This window comes from Mustela nivalis (genome assembly GCF_964662115.1).
Source record: "Mustela nivalis genome assembly, chromosome: 3".
NCBI classification, from domain to species: domain Eukaryota; kingdom Metazoa; phylum Chordata; class Mammalia; order Carnivora; family Mustelidae; genus Mustela; species Mustela nivalis.
The window spans coordinates 38,737,623-38,758,570 of NC_139022.1; the positions used below are offsets into that span (position 1 = coordinate 38,737,623).

A 20,948-nucleotide genomic window follows, 5' to 3' on the forward strand; every position below is an offset into this window, starting at 1 on the left:
GAAGTTAAATACTTCATTTATTCTGTAGATATTTATAAAGAAGCCCCTTCATTTAGAATTAGAGATGAGAGCACAGAGCAAGATACACTTGAATGCTATTGTTCTGTTTTGTAACTTAACTTGCATTAATGAAAGTGGATAATAGCCAAGATACTTACAAATCATGTTACCTGCTATGAAGAAGAATAAATAGTAATGTGATGGAAAGTGATGTAAGAGAGAGAGGAAGGGACTGTATGTGTGTGTGTGTGTGTCTGTCTGTCTGTCTGTGTGATTGGGAACTAAGACATGAATGTTGAAAAAAGCTAGGTGGACAAAGACCAGGCAGAGAAAGGTAGATAAAAGACCCTGTAAGATGGAAAAAGATTGATATGCTCTAGGACAAGGAAAGGCAGTGTAGGGACAGGGCCAATGGAGGGGACAGAAAGAGTAGCTTGGGATGAGTTTGGAGAGTTAGGACAATAAGGGCATTGAACCATGGCAAGGAGTTGATTTTATTCCAAGTGCAGTGGGTAAGCTATCAAGGGGTTTAAGCAGGGCAAATTCTTGCTTTAATAAACATTTTTTAAAGATTTATTCATTTATTTATTTATATTAGAGAGACCGAGAGCAAGAGAGATCACATAAGGAGGAGGACGAAGCAGACTTGCCACCAAGTAGGGAGCCTGGTGTGTGGCTTGATTCCAGAACCCTGAAATCATGACCTGAGCCAAAGGCAGACTTAAAACTGTCTGAGGACCTAAGTGCCCCTTTAATAAACATTTTTAAAGTTGACTCTTTTCAGAGTGCCTGGCTGTCTCAGTCAGTAGAGCATACAACTCTTGATCTTGGAGTCATGAGTTTGAGCCCCACATTAGATGTGGAGTCTACTTAAAAAAAAAAGGCATGACTGTGTGGAAAGGAATTAGAGGGAAGCAAGCAAGAATGGAAGCAGACTATTAATAGTAGTGGAGGAGGGAGATAGTGGTAGCATTCAGTGGAGGTGGAAGAAATGAATGTTTTGCAGACAGGACTGACTGATTTTGCTGATGGGACTGAATATCATCAGAGGTAAAGGAAATATTCTCAAATAATAAAGTTTTTTTAAAAGGGATATTTAAAATTGCTTTGTTAAAACATAATATTTAGTTAAAACAGTATTTAATGCCAGTATTCTACATGATAAATACTTTCTTGACAAGTTTATCCTTTTTATTCCCCCCCCCCCTTTTTTAGGCTTATGCATCTGGATGTGACATTGTTATACTGGGAAGTGATTTTGAAAGATTACAAATTATCCCAGGAGCTAAACATGGAAATATTCAAGTAGGATGTGTAGACTGCTCATTGCAACAAGGCAAGGTTTGTAATCTTGTAATGTGAGATTTCTTTTGAATATGTTTTTTGTCAGGATAATCTCCCAAGTATGTATTTCCTGTCAAATTTGAAGTTTGCTTTATTTCAAGGACAATGTAGCTACAAATTTTTTTGGCTCTCTGAGATGCACCATAGAAAACAAAACTCCTGACTCAGATTATGTTTCAGATTGACAGGAATTCTGTTCTTACATAATTTGAAGATACAGCATAATGTTTTCCTGTGAGTTGATAAAGAAGTATTACCCGTAGAACAGGTCTAAAGCTTACTTATTTAAAAACTGGATTAAAGGAAAGGAATGACAGTAAACCTTCAATCTATTTACAAATAAACTACTAGAGAGAAATCATTTGTTAGAGTTGTTCTTTCGCTGTAGGAGTATTTCCTTATAATTTCTGGATAAACTTTGTACTGAAATGGAGGTCAACTCTTCTAAAATGCATAGTTTTAAAATTAATTTATTCCAAGTCTATAAGAAAAATGAAAAATTTTGTTTGGACTTCTATTTGCATATGAAAGTAACAAGTAACCTTGAAAGTAGGAAAGCAACAACAACAAAAGTAACAGGTTATGATTCTGTATCAGGTGAAGTACAGTTCTATACAGTAGCAGAATAGGTAGTCATAGCTAGTAGGCAGCATAGTATATAGCTAAATATAGCACCATGTAGGCACAGGCCAGGTCTAGGTATATTTACAGCTAAATTGGGGTGGACTTTGCAGATTTACTTAATTTTTTGCTAGATGATTAAATATATTATTGGACTATATGATTCCACTAGAATATTTTGTGTGAAGAATCAAAAGGACCCAATCTTTTATTATTTTTTTTAATCTAATCATGTCTAATGCACCTGCCAGTCTGAAAAGTTACCTCTTAGTATCTAGTGTAGAGGTACTTATGGTAAAATTAGTTTAAGCTCTTACAGTCTTTTGGACTACTGTGTTACTTCTGTGTCCCTTCCCCTTACAGGTTAAAGTGTCTCTCATCTTTCTGTTGTTTACACCTTTCATTCTCACTATATTACAAAAATGATCTTTATTATGGAATGTTGAAAATCCTTGAGACTTCCCTCTTTTCTCTTCATATTTGTTTGGTCTCCAGCTCTATAATTCTGTAATCTTCATTACTGTATTGAAACTTGCTTGTAATATCTACACTCACACAGGCCTGGCTATGTTGGAAATCCCATTTAATAACTTGCAATATGAGTTATGTTTTGATGATAACCTAGATTACATGACAGTCTAGATTAAAATAGATGGGTCATTTGGTTTTGTAGTCATTTTTTTTTTTTTCCTTTTAAAGATCCTATTTATTTCTTTGAGAGAGAGAGAGTACAAGCAGGGGCAGTGGCAGAGGGAAAGGGAGGAGGCTCCCCGCTGAGCAGGGAGTGGGCCACCCACTGTGGGACTCCATACCAGGACCCTAGGATTATGACCTGATCTAAAAGCAGGTACTTAACGGACTGAGCCACCCAGGTGCCCCCTATAGTCATTTTCATAAAGGGCAGATTTCCTTTGGGTCACAGATATTCGTACAAATAAACGGCTTCTCACCATAACAGGAAGAAAATTTGCAGGTTATGATACTTTAGATGGGAACTGCTGCTTGATACTGTAGACATCCAGTATTTTAGCATTACTGGGGTTTTTTTTCTACTGTAAGATTAATTTTCATGAGAAAATTCATCTGCATTTATCTTAAAAACATTCTTTGCCTCCCATTACCTTGGGAAAGTTCAGTATGTTCACTTGGGCATGAGGCCCTGTACAACCTGGCTTAGATCTGCGTTTTTGGACGTATGTACCTCACTCTGTTAGAAGGGACATTCTGTTCCATCTCGGCTGGTTGTCACTTCCAGGCATACTTCACCTCTTCTAATCTTTGCACTTGTGTTCATACTTGTGTTATGCCCCTTTTCTATAATTGAGTATTCACCACTCTTTGAAGTCCTACCCACTCTTAAAAGCCCAAACTCAATAAGGCCTCCCAGACTGACTCAGTGAAGATGATTTCTATATCCTTTTAACTTCTTAGAACACTTAAAAATAGCCATTGAAAGTTTTTTTTTCTTTTATATATTACATCCTCATTGCTTATCCCCTTCTTTTTGAGATTATATTCTCTTATTTTTATCCCTCATTCGTTTTTGTATCTATCAGTCCTTATTTCTGATATTTCATTGTTCTTCATTGTGGCTTACCCAAGCTATAATAGTAGCCACCTTATAAAACAGAGCCATTGATTGAAAGAGTAAATTTTAAAAATACTCAAACAAAATGGAGTATTAAAAAAATACATTTCTTATAGTGTTTACAAAGGAATAGATCTAAGTTTTATTTTTATAAAGCTAAATACACACAGAATTGTGAACTTTGAAGACAGATAACCTAGAAATGGATTAAATCCTATCTCATTTCCACTTGACAAGGAATCTATCAATACATTTTTTTCTATGATGAATTAATATTTACCATGTATCTTACAGGTAATTATATATAGATGCTTTACAGGTGCTGTTTTAATCCTCAAACTAATTCCATTAGGAAGATAGTATTATGCATATTCTAAATGTAGATAGAGACAATGAGGTACAGAGAGATTAACTTGCTGATTACACAGTAGGTGACAGTACTGGAATTCTGACTCAGGTATGGTGGTCTCTTAAAACTGATATTCTCAAGTATTCATAAATGAAATTGGGGGGCTTATTTTAATTTGTATTATTTCTTTCGTCTTTTGATTCATAAGTAAGTTAACATATCCATAAGTTTTCTTTCTTTTTTCTTTTTAAAAGATTGCAGCATCCTATGGAAATGTTATCTCTGTTTTTGAACCAGTTAATCTACCGAAGCAAAAGAAAAATTTGGTCAGTAATTTATCATTTTTCTTTTAGAAATTGAAATGTCTTGAGTATTAAAAGACACTTTTTAAGAGTATAAAATCAAAGTGATCATCAGATAAATTGTATAAATTATATCATAATTAAAAAATAGATGTTGAATGCCACTTCCATATTTAAAATATGTTCTAAATCTTAGATTGAAATAGAAGTAAATCAGATTGTGTTGACGAATTATATGTGTTTTTTTTCTTCTGACATTTTCCTTTATAATAAGTATTTGAAGAGTCAACAATTTTAAGTTTGGTAGTTTATTGCTAATGGCAAACACCATTATGTAGTGAAGTGTGGCACTTTGTTTTTGGTTTTTATTAACTTCTTTAATATACTTCTGCTTTTTCTTAAATATTTTGTTCTTAAAGTTACATGTTTTAATTGCAGAGTCTTAAGCTACCTTCAGGACTCCCCCCCCCCCTTATTGTATTATGTAATATAACTGTTAACAGGTCAGTAAGTGTTTTTCTTTATGAAGAAACTATATTCAGAAATAGTTCTGAAAACTGGCAAAAACAGCAGTGTATAAATATTAGATTTCTTGGGTGCTTTAATATTCTAAATATAATAGTCCAGGTTATTTTACCCATTTCTACTGAAGATTAAACTGGTGATTTAAATTATATGGAAGAGGATCAGCATAGTATGGTCTTAAGAACATTATCTTAGGAACCATAGAACTGCTTTCTTTCTTTATCTGCTGCTTTCTAGTCATTTGATCCTAAGCCATCAGTCTTCCCAGGCTCTTTGCTCAATTTTAAAATTGGTTAATAGCTATTCATTCTTCATGGGCCTCTTGGAACAATGACATGATCTCAAAAACTGTGCAGAAGTATGCTAACTAAAAATAATTATGTTTTAATAATATATATACCTTTATATATACCTTTTATTATTTTTCATTGCCTTTTCACTTAGCTCATTAGTGTCTTACAAATTCTCTTTGTCTTAGTATGATAGCTATTGTTTCTTTTTTATAAATATGACAGCAGGTACCCACAGAAAATTAGTTGTTGATCATTGAAATAGTTGCTGGGCCACAGAACTAAGTAAAACCAACTGTAATGATTCCTAATATGAGCATTCTTTCCCCTACCTTGTGTAAATGAAAAGACATTTTCTCTAGGTTAACTGATACTCATTTTAAAATTTCATGGAAAGAGAGTAATAGTCCTCCCCTGATTTATATTTGTGTTGTGTATTACTTAATGAATCCAGTATTAGAGGCCCTGATAACCTGTGAATTAGTAATTGATAGTAGTAAAAATAAGTGATTGTTCTGCCCAGAATGATGTATTTCAAATAGTACTCCATAAATATTTATGGAATAAGGTAACTGGCTTTTTTTTTTTTTAAGTCAGTATGTTTAAAAAAAGTCAGTATGTTACGTTAAAATGCCTTTATTATGAAGGGTAGAATCAAGAATTTTAGTTTTTGCTCATTTTCTCATGTACTAAATAACAATGTAATGCTAAAATGTCAGTGAGAAAAGTCTGGTTTATTCTTAGGCAGCACTGACTTTGGAGAAAGGGGTAAAAAAAAAAAGCTTGATGAATAAGGGGAAAACTGGATCAAATGGAAAAGGACTTATTAGAAGGTGCACAGAATCTGTAATTCCTGAATAGAGTCTCAGAGAATCTCTAGATTCTCATAAAAAAGATATTATTTCCATTCTAAAAAAAAAGAATTATTTCCATCCTAGAAAATTCTTTTAAGGTGATGATTCTTCATGAGCGGAACACTTCAGAATCACTAGTTGGAGCATGTGTCCAGATCCTGCCCTGGGGATTTCTATATCTGTAGGGGTGGGGTTGTGCGTGGACATTTCTGTCTAGTTCTAGAGAGGGTTCTGATGTATGCGCTGATTAAGAGCCATTCCTGCAAGGCAGTATTTCATAAAAGCATATTCTGCAAACCATCTCTATCGGAATCAATGGGGGTGATCATTTAAAGTACAGATTCCTCATTCTTATTTTTTTGAGCCTGAACCTTTGGAGATATATCTCAGAAATTGGAGTTTTTAGTAAACATCTCAGGTTATTGTACTAGAGTATGAGAACCACTGCATTCAAAGGTTGTTTATGGGTCTCAGTCCTGCAGAGGTTAGTGAAAGCAACTTAGACCACAGCCTGAATTTAAAAGAAAAGAAAGTAAAATGGAAAATGTTAGAGTGCATCACATGTAATAAGGGTAAACTTAGATTGCGTTTATTTTTGGGGTCCTATTGCAACATATATTTCTTACTGACTTACAGGTAAAAAAATTGGAAAAAAATGTTGCATAATGAATGAAAAAATCTTATATAATATAATGGATGTGTTATATCTCGTAATCTGCATTTTCTCATGTAGTTTTTGATCTCAGGTGAGGATGAAACCTTAAAAGAGAAGGAAGCCTCAGATAGCACAGGCCCACTTAAAATTAAACATATGTAACTATAATAATATGAGGTAATCATATTTCAAAAAACTGAGGTTAATGAGAATGTTGTCCAAATTGGCATATACTTACTTGTTGTTTATGCTGAAGACAGACTTTTGGCCCTCCAGGAATAGGTATTCATTCTCTCACTGATCTCTTCCATCACATACCTCTTATAATTCTCAACTGAATTGAACATTTTGTTCCCCATTAAAAATGACAGCATGGTCATTTGTACCGCCCAAAAAATGGCATGTTGTATTATTGAGAATAACAAGCATGAATGTATATATTTGATAGAGAAAAGCTGCCAATACTAATTGGTTAAATGAGTTTTTAAATTTTAACTTTAGGAATTATATAGTCAATGGCAGAAGAGTGGCCAGTTTTTTCTGGAATCAATAGCACACAACATAACTTGGGATCCTGCAGGTAAGAAATGGATCAACTGAAATGAAACATCACTTGCCTAGGCTGTTTCTTTTATTACTTTCCTTTATTTCAGTTCTGCTTTGTGTGAGATTGTTGGGAATAAAAAATAAGTAAGACATTATGTTCTTTTAGAGCTTGTACTGAAATGAAGACAGATATTCAGTATAATAATACCTGTTGTTTTGGGAAAGAGACAATACTCTCTGGAAAATCAGAATTTCATTGAAGAGGAGCTTTTTGTCCTATGATTAGGTATATTTTAACATTAAGAGTGGGGATAGATGGGAAGAGAGAAAAAGAAGTGAATTTTAAGAAGAGATAATGTGTGTATATATCACCTATGTATTTCTGCATTAAAATCCCAAAGCCATTTTACCAGTCTCCTGCAGTGAGCAAAGGCACAGAGAAAGAAAGCACAAGATACATTCTTTTAATGCTTAGAACTTCATTAAGGCTGGAATGAGTTTGGTGATAAGGAAGTAAGACTGCAGCATATTATAAAAGGCCTTTAAAGCTATGCTAAGGTATTTGAATTTCATTCTTTTTGACTATCCAGCAAAATATTATAGGTTTTGAAAGTGGCTTTTGCCAAGCTAGGATTTATGGTTTTGTACAACTTTTCTGGTAGCAGTAAGTTGAAAGGAACAGGAGGATAAATATTTATAATTACTTGTAATTACCTTTACACAGTGTGCTTTCACAGTAGTCTGAATGAGAACTAAGAATTTATTTCAGGACCTTTAATGTAATAGGTGCTTAATTAATGTTGCATGACTAATGAAAGAAGTACATAGATATGAAATGCATATAGGTAATAGAATTGACATTACTTGACAGTTGGATTTTAAAGTATTTTGAGAATATCTATGATCCTAAGTGGAAGAGAGATATGTAGGAGTTCTAGATAGTGGAACATTGGTTTTGTTTAGACATGTGGAATTTGACATGTTTGCATATCATATAGCTGTTCCCAAAATATAGAAATTTCTAGAATATAAGAAGTTATCTTTGAAACATAGAAGCCATTAGTTTAGATAAGATAGTTGCATCTTATTATACTACATGAAATGACTGAGAAAAATGTTTTATTTAGAAAACAAAGTTCAGAACCCTTGGAAATTATTTTAGAAGATAAAAGATTATTTTTGAGATACTTTTTTAAAAAAAATCAGTGTTTTAAAATGTTTTTTCTTATGTAAGGATGTAGGATTGATATCTTCTAGCTGGTAACCTATATGTATATTTTATGCATACAGTGGAAAGAGGTCAGACTTGGGTTCAAAGTTGGCATTTAGTTTAGTACAACAGTTTATGTATAATTTTACTATAACTAGTGAGACTTATATCCCAGTTAATACATGTTTCTCCAATGATTATTAATAGTGTCACCTTCTGCTCTCAGAAAAGTTCCTATTTGGATGATACATTATAAGCTTATTCTATTATAGCACAACATTCTATTGTGGTTATTTGTCTACATGGTTTAAATTTTTGATTAGAAAAGAGCTGAGATTCTATTTTATTTAGTATTTATCTTTGCGGGGACATTACATTAGGCTTTCAATAAATGTTCACATACTTGACTATAAGTTTTATGATCATGAAGAAATTACTTAACAGATTAAGAATGGTTAATGCAGTTATAAATTAAGGTAGTATCTATTTCAGAAGCTAAGTTTTTAATGATCAGATATGGCAGTGTATTTGAAAGTACTTGGTAAATTATAAGAGCCCTATAAAAACAGTGTTAGCAAGTAAACTAGGTACTTGAACTGTCATATTTACAACTGCAATAAAAACATTTCACGTTAGAGTTAAGTGAAATTTCTTTAGTAATAACATAGCAACAATTGCTTTGAAATTTTGTACAGTTTATCAGTAATAATGCTTTGGAGGATAGTATTAATGTTAAATTCTTCTGTGATCATTACAGAGTTGTATCAAAAGATAATTACTTATTTTCCTAACTATCTAGTAGTGACTTGACAACAGCTTATGGATATTATCTCTTTATTGTGATTAAGTTAAAATTTACATAAAAGTTTATTATTTTTCTTTTTATGATCAAAAAGTTTGAAATATAATGGTTTGATTAAGAAATAGGTTATTGTTGCAGTAAAAATTTGGAAGCAACTAGTATATTATCTTTGCAAGTGAACTTTGTTTACAAATAGATTAAAAAAATATTTTTTAAAGATTTTTATTTATTTATTTGACAGAGATCACAAGTAGGCAGAGAGGCAGGCAGAGAGAGAGAGAGGAGAAAGCAGGCTCCCTGCTTGAGCAGAGAGCCCAATGCGGGGCTCGATCCCAGGACTCTGAGATCATGTCCTGAGCTGAAAGCAGAGGCTTTAACCCACTGAGCCACCCAGGCGCCCCAATTTTAAATATTTTAGGTGAAGTGTTAGTATTTTTGGTTTTGATCGATACTTAACTATATGCCAGGTATTGGGATATAAAGAAAGTTTTTCAGATGATGCCACTAAAATTCACTGTAGTGCCTTTGTGTTTTCTTCTGATCCACTATTGCATCTGACTTAAATCATAAGATTTTTCTTTTTAAGACTTTTTATGCTTTGTTTCCCTAGTTTACTATTCATACCTCCACCCTTTGTGTGCAGGTCAATACTCTGTACCATACCTTAACTATTTTTGTATCATTTCATAACTGGGATTAATTACTTTGTATTCTGTATTAATTTCTTAATCTTTCATGGTATAGCTTAATTTCAGCTTTAGTTTATGTTAAAGAAAATTCGTAAATACCGAATTCATAAATATAGAGGTGAGATTAGTGGCAGGAATGAGGGGTGGATGAAATACATGATGCAGGGGCGGGGTCAAGAGGTACAAAATTCCAGTTATCAAATAAATCAGTCCTGGGGAGGTAATGTATGGCATGGTGACCATAGTTAATAATACTAAGTTGTATATTTGAAAGTTGCTAAGAGTAGGTTTTATAAGTTTTTGTGTCACAAGAAAAAAGTTGTAACCAATGTGTGATGATGGATATCAACTAGATTTTATGGTGCTGACCATTTTGCAGTATATGCAATATCAGATCATTACGTTGTATACCTGAAGGAAATAGAATGTTATATGTTATATCTCAATTAAAAAAAAATCAAACTTGTTTTACTAAACAGTGTTTAGTAAACACTGTTTGTTATACTAAACAGTGGAATAATAACCAAATGTGAATGGAATGTCTCTCATTAATGCTGTCTAGGCTGTTTTTATCCATTCATGAGACTTTCTGTCTGGTTGCTACTATTTATTGAGCTTCTGCTAAGTGCCTAGCCTGTGCTAGATGGGTTATGCAGTAATAGCTGATCATTATGACAACTCTATACACACTTCCGATTTTAAAGGTGAGAAGAAAATTGAGGCTGAGTTTTTCCCACTAGACCAAATTCACATGACTAATTAAGTGACTTATTTGGGATTTAGACACAGGGGTTTCTGATCTACAGTCTGTGTTTTGTCACAGACCCACTTTCTTTTGAAAAAAAAGTGATCTTTCGAGAGAGACAGAAATCCACAGTCCTTAATTGCCAAAGTGAATGCCTTACTTATTTTGAACTTTTTGACCACAGTTGTGTCTCTTTCTTTCTCTTTTTTCTTTGGATGACAACACAGCCTTCTTAATTACCCAAATCATAAGTTAGAATCTGTCCTGGAAACCTCTGATATCTCCTGTTTATTAGTTGGTGTCAAGCCTTGAAAATTCTGCTTTTGAAATGGCTTTCAAATCCTTGCTTCATATTTTCATATTTGATTCAGGTCCTCATTATTTTTTTTGTTTATTATAGTCACTTAATCGGGTTTCCCTGTATTTTTGTTTTCCCCAATCTCATCTATCTCTAGTCTTATTTTTTAAAATGAATCTTTATCTTTCTTTGTATAGTGGAGCCTTTGAAAGCATGGTGAAAATTATGGATTACCTCTCTAGAAAAATGTACATGCTATACAGATAACTTTTGCATATTATCTCAGAGGAGGGAAATTTACAGTCCTCTTCAAGTCCATCTGTTGACATCCCCCACCCCATTTCAGACAACTTGTTCTAAAATATACATCCACTTATGTAACCCCCACACACTTAAAGCTCCCAACTCTATAACACGGTCCAAATTCCTTATAAACTTTGAAAATGCAGTCTGACCCCAGAAACTTTTTCAGCCTTATTTATTTTTCCAAGTCTACTGTGCACCTTATTTCTTAACCATAAACCAGGTTATGAATCCTTCTTGGGACTTTATTTGAAATTGCACGACTTCATGTCTCTCTTTACAGTCCGTCTTTACCAGAATGTGAAGTCATCGTGAAAAAGGGCAGTGCTTCTTTTGTCATTGTATCCTTCCCCGTGTCTAGTGCAGTGCCTGGTGCAAAGAAAATGCTCATTAAATGTTTGTTAAATTAGAGATTATATGACGTAGTCCCTTTTTTCCCAAGCCGCTTCAACAAAATTAAAATACAGCCTCCTTCCCTCTCCCCCACATCTTTTTGTTATTTAACTTTTCTTAGAAGTTGTGTTATTTTTATATTATTATGTGAAACTCTTGACCATGTGACTTAACTCACTAATTAAATACCTAAATAATAAGTAGTGAATAATATATATATATTTTTAGGCAATCGTCTTTTAACTGGTTCTAGCTGTTTGCAACTGTGGTCCAATGCTAACTTGGAGAAACCATCTGAAGATGAAAATCCAGATAAAACAGATCTTAATTTGGGGAACTGGAGATGCATTTGGCATTGCAAGTAAGCAATTAATTAGGGGATTAAAGTGATAAACCTGTTCATGTGGGTTTTATTATAAATGCCTTTTAGTTTGTGTAAAACTACACTAACAAAGAAGATTTCTTATTCTGTGATAGGTCTTTTCTTATATACAGGGGATGCACAATTTCCCATGTTCTGCAGATCCAGTTTTTTAAATTATTGAATAAAATACTTGGAAAGAAACATAAGAAATTGGTTAAGCCTGTGTGATTATCATTAAATAGCAACTTGCTAAATTATATAAAAGGAGACAGGGAGATATATAAGTTGTCATTTTACATCATGGGGCAACCTTGGTAGCTCTTTGGAGAAGAAAATGAAAATAGAGTCTGTTTCATATCTGACACCATAAGAAGTGTCAAAAGAAGGAACCACTGAATTTCTATACAATGAAACAAATACTAGAAGAAAATACAGGTGAATATTCGTAATTTAGAATTGCAATGTCTAGTGACGTACACTTTTGAAATGTGGCCAGTCTGAATTCAGATGTACTGTAAGTATACGTACACACTGGATTTCAAGAACTTAACACAAAGGAAAACAATATAAGTTATTGTTAGTTTTTTTTATTGATTACATGTTGATAATATTTTATATACTAGCTTAAATAAAATAATGTATTATTCTTTAAGATTTTTTTTATTTGAAAGTGCATGAGAAAGAGAGAGAGAGAGCATGTGTGCACACATGAGTGGTGGGAGGGGCAGAAGGAGCGGGAGAAGCAGGCTCCTGGCTGAACACAGTGGTGTGGATCTGAATCCCTGGGATTCCAGAATCATGAACCGAGCCAAAGGCAGACACTGAACCAATTGAACCACCCAGCTCCCCTTAAATAAAATAATTTCACCTGTTTCTTTTTACTTTTGCCAAGTGTGGCTACTAGGAAATTTAACATTTGATGTTTCTGTTCTATCACTGTTACATGAAAAATGCTGCCTTAGATTAGGAAAGACATTCTAGGTATGAAGCCAGAACTAGAAACTGAAAGGAAGGGGGAGGAAAACATCAATAGTTGTGACCATATCAGTGAAAAATTCCTGTAAAGCAAGGAAACTAAAATGTTAAGGGGAAATATTTGCAATTTGGAGTTAATGCCTTTTTTTAAAAGGAGGTCTTAAAAATTAACTAGAAAAAAATAGCAAACAAAAATGAACAATGAAGAAAATTGTAAATGATAGTACATATCAATAATAGCAAATTAAATTAGAACTGATGGACTTCACTCAAAATCAAGAAATGCAAAATATCCAGAAAAACAGGAAAAATAATATCCATTATTAGTGAGTGTTTACAGAACAGGTACTCATATTCTATTAATAAGGGAGTACAGTTGATATTTTTCTGAAGAGCAACTTGGAAGTATGAATTGACAGGCTTAATTTTTTTATGCCCTTGAGATACTAACTCCAAATTTCATTCATTCATGCTGCAAATATTTGCTGAGTGTTTATCGTGTTTCAAGGCAGTGGTAAAAGTGCTTGGAATATAGCATTGACCAGGTGGGGAAAGACTATAAACCAGGAAATCTATATGACAGAATGTTAAATGGCATTCTTTCTGAGTCAATATTATATGAAACAGTAATAAGAAATACATTAGATATTAAAGTGAGAGTAATGTAGACCTGGTATAAAGTTTAGAAAGGAGGTTTCAGAGCAGTTGGTTCCATGTGTTTTGCACCTCTCAGTTAGGTCATATGCATTTTATTTTATTTTATTTTTTTTTTTTTTAAAGATTTATTTATTTATTTGACAGACAGAGGTCACAAGTAGGCAGAGAGGCAGGCAGAGAGAGAGGAGGAAGCAGGCTCTCCGCTGAGCAGAGAGCCCGATGCGGGGCTCGATCCCAGGACCCCGGGATCATGACCTGAGCCGAAGGCAGAGGCTTTAACCCACTGAGCCACCCAGGCGCCCCAGGTCATATGTATTTTAAAAGGGATTTAAAAAGCGTTAACATACAGAAAAGGAATAGGATTTTGCCAAGAAAATTCTTCAGCAAGATTTGTCTTTGCTCTGGGGCCTTTCATGTAAGCTTGTGGAGAGGAAGTAGCCTTCACCGAAGGGCTTCTGTGTGTTGAACTGAAAATTTGAAATGTGTTTCGTGCATTTGGGAGAGGGGAAGAATCTTAAGTTAAATCAAGATCAGAGCCCACAGTAGTAACTTGGACTGCACATACTATTTGTCTGAAATGGTTATTTAATGAAGCAGAAAAGCCATGACGCTTGGGTTTCAGTTTAGGAGCAGCTGATGATTACGCCAACCGGATCACATTTAAACATAGTTTGATCACATTCCTTTTGTGATGCCTTTAAAACACTTTTTACACATGTTAGATGAACATCTAACAGCCAGAGAAAGGTGAATAGGATAAGAGGAAGAAGAGTAGAGGTGACTTCTGAGTGTAGACCTGAAGGAAGTGAGGGAGCAAGCCATGTGCAAGGATGTCTAGAAGAAGCATGTTGTAGTCAGAGGGAATCTCAAGTGCAGACTCTGTGGTCAGGGTGTGCATAGCTTGTGGTTGGAGTAAAGACTGCTTGGAGGTTATTGTGAGGCTTTTGCCTTTTATTCTAAGTTGGGAAGCTCTTTAGGATTTTGTGCTGAGGACTGATTTCCTCTTCAAAAGGATCTGCTGCTATTTTGAGAAGACGTGGAGACAAAGGTCACAATCATGGAGAGGATTTCCATGGATATCAGGCATTTTTAACTATTTGTTTTAAGAATATCTTTAGAATTAAGCAGGTACATAAAAATGCATATACAAGGGTGTTCACTGCACCACTTTTTTTGTACCAGCAAAAATGAGTAAATAGCAGGAGTAGTTAAATAAATTATTTTGAGGCATTGCATGTGTCTGTAATGGAAATAGCATAGCCAGTAAAATAATACAGACCTATACACACTGATATACACATATGGTTGTTACATACTTTAAAATTACATACTTTGAAATATTACAAAGCAAACTGTAAATATGACCTCACTTCCTATCCCCTTCTCCCCTATATCCAACGACAGAAAGTAGATAGAGAGGGAGGGTGGAGAGACAGGTCTGGAAGTCTGTGTGTTAAAACGTTAGCAGTAGTTTTCCCTGGATATAGGTGTTGTGGTATAGGTGAAACTGATGATTTCATTCTCTTCTTTTCATACATATGTATCAGTGTTTTTGATTAAATATTTATTACATTTAAAATCAAGAAGAAGAGGTTTTTTTTTTTTTTAATTAGTTTCAGAGGTAGAGTTTAGTGATTCATCAGTTGCCTCTAACACCCAGTGCTCATTTCATCAAGTGCCCTTCTTAATGCCCATCACCCTGTTACCCCATCCCACCTCCCCTCTAGCAATCCTCAGTTATCTTAATTTGGAATGAACTATGACAGAATTCCTCTTTGGCCTCCTTTACCAGTAAATTTAAGACAGATTTATCTAAGCATGAAATTGGGTGAAGAAAAGGAAAGCAGTGATAGTGAGGGTGCTCTTGAGATCAGCATATAGGGTTAGCCAGAAGGGAAGGCACTGAAGGGACAAGAGCCAAAGCTTCTTGAAAAAGAAAAAGGCAAGTGTGTGCCAAGAGTATATGGGTCAAGCTGGCAGGCTGACTCCAGCCTGCTTACAAGTCCCCCAGTATCCCACATATAATCTTTACGTAAATGCTACCTTAAGGGAGAATTGATTTCAAAATCTTGATTTATTGTCCATGAAAATGTATGTTAGAATATAGATATCTCATGGCTTTTGAAATTTAATTTGCAAACTAGAAAATGAAACCTTTCTCTTTATCATATTCTTAGGCAATGAAAGCTATGATTCTTTGTCCTAAGCTTTAAAGACTGATAATATCAGTAATTCTTGAATGATTCTTATACATAGATAATTTCACATAAAAATAATTTTTATATTTAATTTAAACATTTATACTTCTTATTTTATAATTGTGAGATATACTTAAAATTGAGTTTGAAACTTGCATTATCACAAAATTGCAAGTTGCTGAATAGAAGTAATATTGAATTCTCATTTTCCTTAAAAATTATTTCTTACCTGTTTGATTTACAGAACTGCTTCCCAAATTCATCTAATGAAATTTTCACCAGATGGAGAATTTTTTGCCACTGCTGGGAAGGTAATTTATGAAAATGCTATTGCTACTGGTTTATTTTGAAACATCAAAAACAGGAACTGGTTTCATTCTTTTAATGTATTGACATTGAAAATATTTTCTATTAAAATGTTAAATCGCAAAAACCGGGCTAAATATTATGTGTTAAAAGGCAATATGGTATAATTGAAAAGAGAATGGTATATCTGGATATAAAGCTGCCATTTACCAACTTTTTTTTAATAAAGATTTCATTTATTCATATGACAGAGAGAGACCACAAGTAGGCAGAGAGGCAGACAGAGAGAGAGAGAAGCAAGCCCCGTGCTGAGCAGAGAGCCCGATGTAGGACTCGATCCCAGGACCCCAGAATCATGACCTGAGCCAAAGGCAGAGGCCCAACCCACTGAGCCACCCAGGCACCCCATATACCAACTTTTTGATTTTGGTCAACTGGTTAATATTTTTTGAGCAAATAGAAGAATTTATAGACTTTCTAGAGGGACATTTGTAACCATTTTCAAGTTTTTACCTGCCGATGTCAGAACAGTGTATTTCCTTGAAATTATTTATTTGTAATTATTCGTTCACCAAATAGTTCACTCACAACTGACTGTGTGAAGTTAATTGTTCTCATGGATCATAGCTTTCTGTAGACAGGGGATGTGACATACCCTAAATTCTCAGGGGGGGGTTTTGTTAGGAGACAAGTAAAGCTGTTCATTCTGATTGACTTTAAGTGTGGGAATGCATTTGTAGCTTAAAAGCAAAATGTGGTACATTCTAATTACCTTGTTTTCCCTTACTCCCCAAATTAAGAAATGCTGCTTTAATTATACTTAGAATATTTTCTATAATAGTAGCTATTAACTCCTTGTTATCATCTTCAGCACTTTCTTTGAACATTCATATGATACTTCATGAAAAGTCTCGTTTTCAAAGATTAGCAGTCTTCATAACCCTGCTGGTGGTAATGCTTTGTTGTTTGATATTTGGCTAAGTAGGAAGATGATCCCTTCATCACTTCAGCAGTCTTCCTCAAGTGACTCCATTTAGCATACTGCATGGTAACTAGCATTTTCCTTGATCCACTTCTTGCAAAGTACACATTCACACATTTTAATTCTCAATGCACAATGATGGAATGCTGATAGAAAACTATCAGAATTAGAGATTTTCTTCTCATTTTCCCCATGCCTCACCATTCCTCCTATCCCTAAATTTCTGTGATTGTGGAGAAAATTCTTTCCCTTGCTCTTTGACTGAATCTTTAATTCTTTTTTTTTTTTTTTTTTTTTTTAAAGATTTTTTTTATTTATTTATTTGACAGACAGAGATTGTAAGTAGGCAGAGAGGCAGGCAGAGAGAGAGGAGAAGCAGGCTCCCTGCTGAGCAGAGAGCCCGATGCGGGACTCGATCCCAGGACCCTGAGATCATGACCTGAGCCGAAGGCAGCGGCCCAACCACTGAGCCACCCAGGCGCCCTGAATCTTTAATTCTTATTTGGATGTTTTACTTCTCTTTTTTTTTTCTTTATCAGGATGACTGTCTTTTAAAGGTATGGTATAATGTAGAAAACTGGCGGACAGCTGTTACCTCTCCGGATAAAAGTTCAGAAAAAGAATCCCAAGGAGAAATGGACTTTTCCTTTGTGTATCTGGCCCATCCTCGAGCTGTAAATGGATTTTCCTGGCGTAAAACAAGCAAATACATGCCTAGGTCAGCAATTTAGTCCTTTTATCTGTGTATTAAGAGAATGTCATTTTGACATTGACTGCTCTTCTTACTTTAAGAATTTATAGCTGTAGGACTTTTGCCTAGGAAGATTTTAGTAATATTAGGTAGTCCTTGGCCTACAGATGTCTAGCCGTGGGTCAGCTATGATTGACACTTCAGAGGAAAGCCATGTGAAAGGATGCTTTACCTCCATCTTAGATGCCTTTAAGTGGCAGAGTTGTACGTCTTTCCTTCTTTGTGTTAAGTGTCCTATTCTTTTGTCTCTTAGTCATTCCCCATATTGTCATTTGCGTGGAATTTTTCATATTTCACTCCCTCATCTGGTACCTTCTCTGTGTATGTCTTCTGGTTTCCTTTTTGTTTTTAACTGCTTTATTGAGAGGATATACTGTGAGGTCTCTAACATTGCTCTAACTGTATTCAGCATTTTTGTGAGAAGAGAGTGTGGTAATAGATTACTCTGCCCTGAACTAGGTATTATTTTAACCTATACTTGCATACTCTAGCACACCTGTCAGTACTTCCTTTCTTTCCTGTGACCCTTGCAAGACCTGATATCCCATTGGATTTTTGCCTGTACTTAGTAAGCACAGAGACCTGTTTCTTAACTGTAGGTAGAAATTGCTTTTTGTTTCATGACCATTTTCAATTTGGCCACATCATGGAGCAGTACAGTTTTTCCCTTAAACACTGATCTTTGGTAGGATACCTGGGTCATTTGTTGACTTTAGTTTTGTTCTTTTGAGCCAGCAGAGTATATCCAAATTTTTAAAAATGTGTATTAAGACTGATTTTTAAAGAATAGTTTAAGGTTCATAGCAATAGTTGAGGACAAGGTAGAGAGACTTCCCACATATCCCTTGCGCTCACACATGCATAGATAGCCTCCCCCAGAGTGATATATTTGTTATAATTGATGAACCTGCATCAACACATTATCACCTGAAAGTCCATAGTTTCGATTATGGTTTGCTCTTGGCATTGTATACTGTGTGGGTTTAGACATGAGGGAGGGAAAGAGAGGGAGAAACAGGATTGAGAAAGGGAAGGAGTAGGGCCCTAGCATGTGGGGAGAGGTCGAAATGGAGAATGGCCTTTAAGCCTGAGAAGCAAAGCACTGTGGGTAGAGCACAGAGGGAGAGAGGCTCAGAAAGTGAATGGAAAGGGAAAAAAGTCTGGAGAGTGGGGGGGGGGGGGGATGGGAGAGGTGCGAGAGCAGAGGAGGGAAGCTGAAGGGGAGAGCAACCCATGCAAAACATGCTGGTTTTTCCTTTCTTCCCTTTGTTAGAGACCTTTTTTTTAATCAAGCAGCTCTGTTTAACAAAGCGACTACTACAGAATATTTTGATTTCCTTTTTATTTTTAACTTACTGAGTTACTTGATAAAAGCCTTTTACTGATCTTTTAAAAATCTGATATGTTTGAATATGTGTCTGCTACAGGATATTGTGACTTCTTTTTCTTTCTTTCTTTTTTTTTTTTTTTTAATGAGTTACCCAATAAAAGGTACTCTTTGTTGATGGGGGTTCAACGTTTGAGCTCTTGATGCTTATCATGTTTATTAATATGTATGTAATTGATCTTGCTCTTATTTTGTGACTGGAAAGACAGTGAAAGTGGAAAGATTTCATTAAACTTCATTAGAAGTCAATAATAGGGAAGGAGGTGGCTGGTAATTATTTCATCATGATTTTTCTATTCATGTAGTCACTGCTTTTGCAGATGTTAAGCAAGGAGAGAATAAGTATACTAAATAGTGTAGTTTGTCACTGACTAGTGCATGTGTAGCTTTATAGAAAGCATTATGAAGGAATCTGAATGGTAACCATCCACTGAATAAATCAGAACATTCTAAAAGAAGTTGTAGGTTTTTTTCTTGTTTATTGACTGAAAGATTATGGCATTGTTTCAGTCTTTGTTCTTTGGCTGTATGGAGAATCTTAGGTTCCTAAAACAAGAACTACCAAATTCTAGGCAGAAAAGAAATAGGTTAGCAGGCATTTGCTGTGATGAAATAAAATACCCACTCAATTTTAATGGTTTTTACTAAATACATTGCATAAATGTGTATTGACATTTTTTTCATCAGTACCTTTGTTGTGTGCATTTAATGAATTACAGAAACACTACAGAATGTTATACTGTCTGAGATTTATATTTTTGCCTCTAAAATTTTCTTATTCCTCAGGGCTTCTGTATGTAATGTATTGTTGACTTGCTGCAAAGATAATGTATGTCGTCTTTGGGTAGAGACATTTTTACCAAATGATTGTTTGCTCTATGGAGGTGACTGCAACCATTGGGCCGAACCAATTAATTTAACAAATAACTTCAAAAGAAATGTTTCCAGTAAGGAACGAGCTCAAAATACTTTAGATGTAAGTGCTTTTGTTAGGTGTTATTTCCTACAAGTGTTAAAACCTTTTGTAATTTGCCTTTTTTGTAACATCCATCCTAATTAATATTTAAAGTATATGGTTAGTTATGAAAAAATATGTACGTTAGGAAAACAGTTCTCAGAAAACTTTCTATTTTATTTGGTTTAAAAAATATGCCTAAGTATTTAAGAGCATTAAACTACTTATAATTATGAAGTTTATCTTAGGTTAACTGATGATAACAAAAGGAAGATTACACTTAGCTAAAATAACAAATGAAAATCTGAGAATGCAAAGATTTGGCTGTAAAAATAGTTTATATTTTTACTTTGTTTAGAGATTGGGGTGTTTTGTCCTGACATAATTATAGGAATGATTGGAATGGTTTATCAGATTCTGTTCTGTATATGTTACCTTTTTTTTATATAAGATTTTTATTTATTTGAGAGAGAGAGAGAAGAAAAGAGAGCACAAGCAAGGGGAAAGGCAGAGGGAGAAGCAGGCTCTCTACCAAACAAAGAGTCTGACGTGGGACTCGATTCCAGGTACCTGGGATCATGACATGAGCTGAAGGCAGATGCCTAACCTACTGAGCCACCCAGGCACCCCTATATTTCTCATCTTTAGAACCTCCCAGAACTTTAAGTTGTTTTTTTTGGTGGGTTTTTGTTTTGTTTTTAGAGAACAAGAAAGTATGATGGGGCAGGGTGCAGAGGGAGAGCAAGAGCAAGAATCCTAAGCAGGCTCCACGCCCACTGTGGAGCCCGACCAGGGGCGTGATCTCATGACCCTGAGATAATGACCTGAGCTGAAATCAAGTGTGACACTCATCTGACTT

At 34.7% G+C, this 20,948-nt stretch overlaps 1 protein-coding gene across 5 annotated transcripts in view; it reads left to right on the forward strand.

Moving 5' to 3' along the window:
- Positions 1–20,948, forward strand: part of DMXL1 (Dmx like 1) — a 126,009-nt gene that overhangs the window by 15,668 nt on the left and 89,393 nt on the right. For all 5 annotated transcript variants that reach the window (XM_082724143.1, XM_082724146.1, XM_082724145.1 and 2 more), the window contains exons 2-8: positions 1,216–1,341; positions 4,157–4,228; positions 7,030–7,108; positions 11,743–11,875; positions 15,953–16,019; positions 17,536–17,714; positions 19,921–20,110. In XM_082724143.1, coding sequence (XP_082580269.1) covers positions 1,216–1,341; positions 4,157–4,228; positions 7,030–7,108; positions 11,743–11,875; positions 15,953–16,019; positions 17,536–17,714; positions 19,921–20,110 — 846 coding nt within the window. The remainder of the gene's footprint in view (positions 1–1,215; positions 1,342–4,156; positions 4,229–7,029; positions 7,109–11,742; positions 11,876–15,952; positions 16,020–17,535; positions 17,715–19,920; positions 20,111–20,948) is intronic.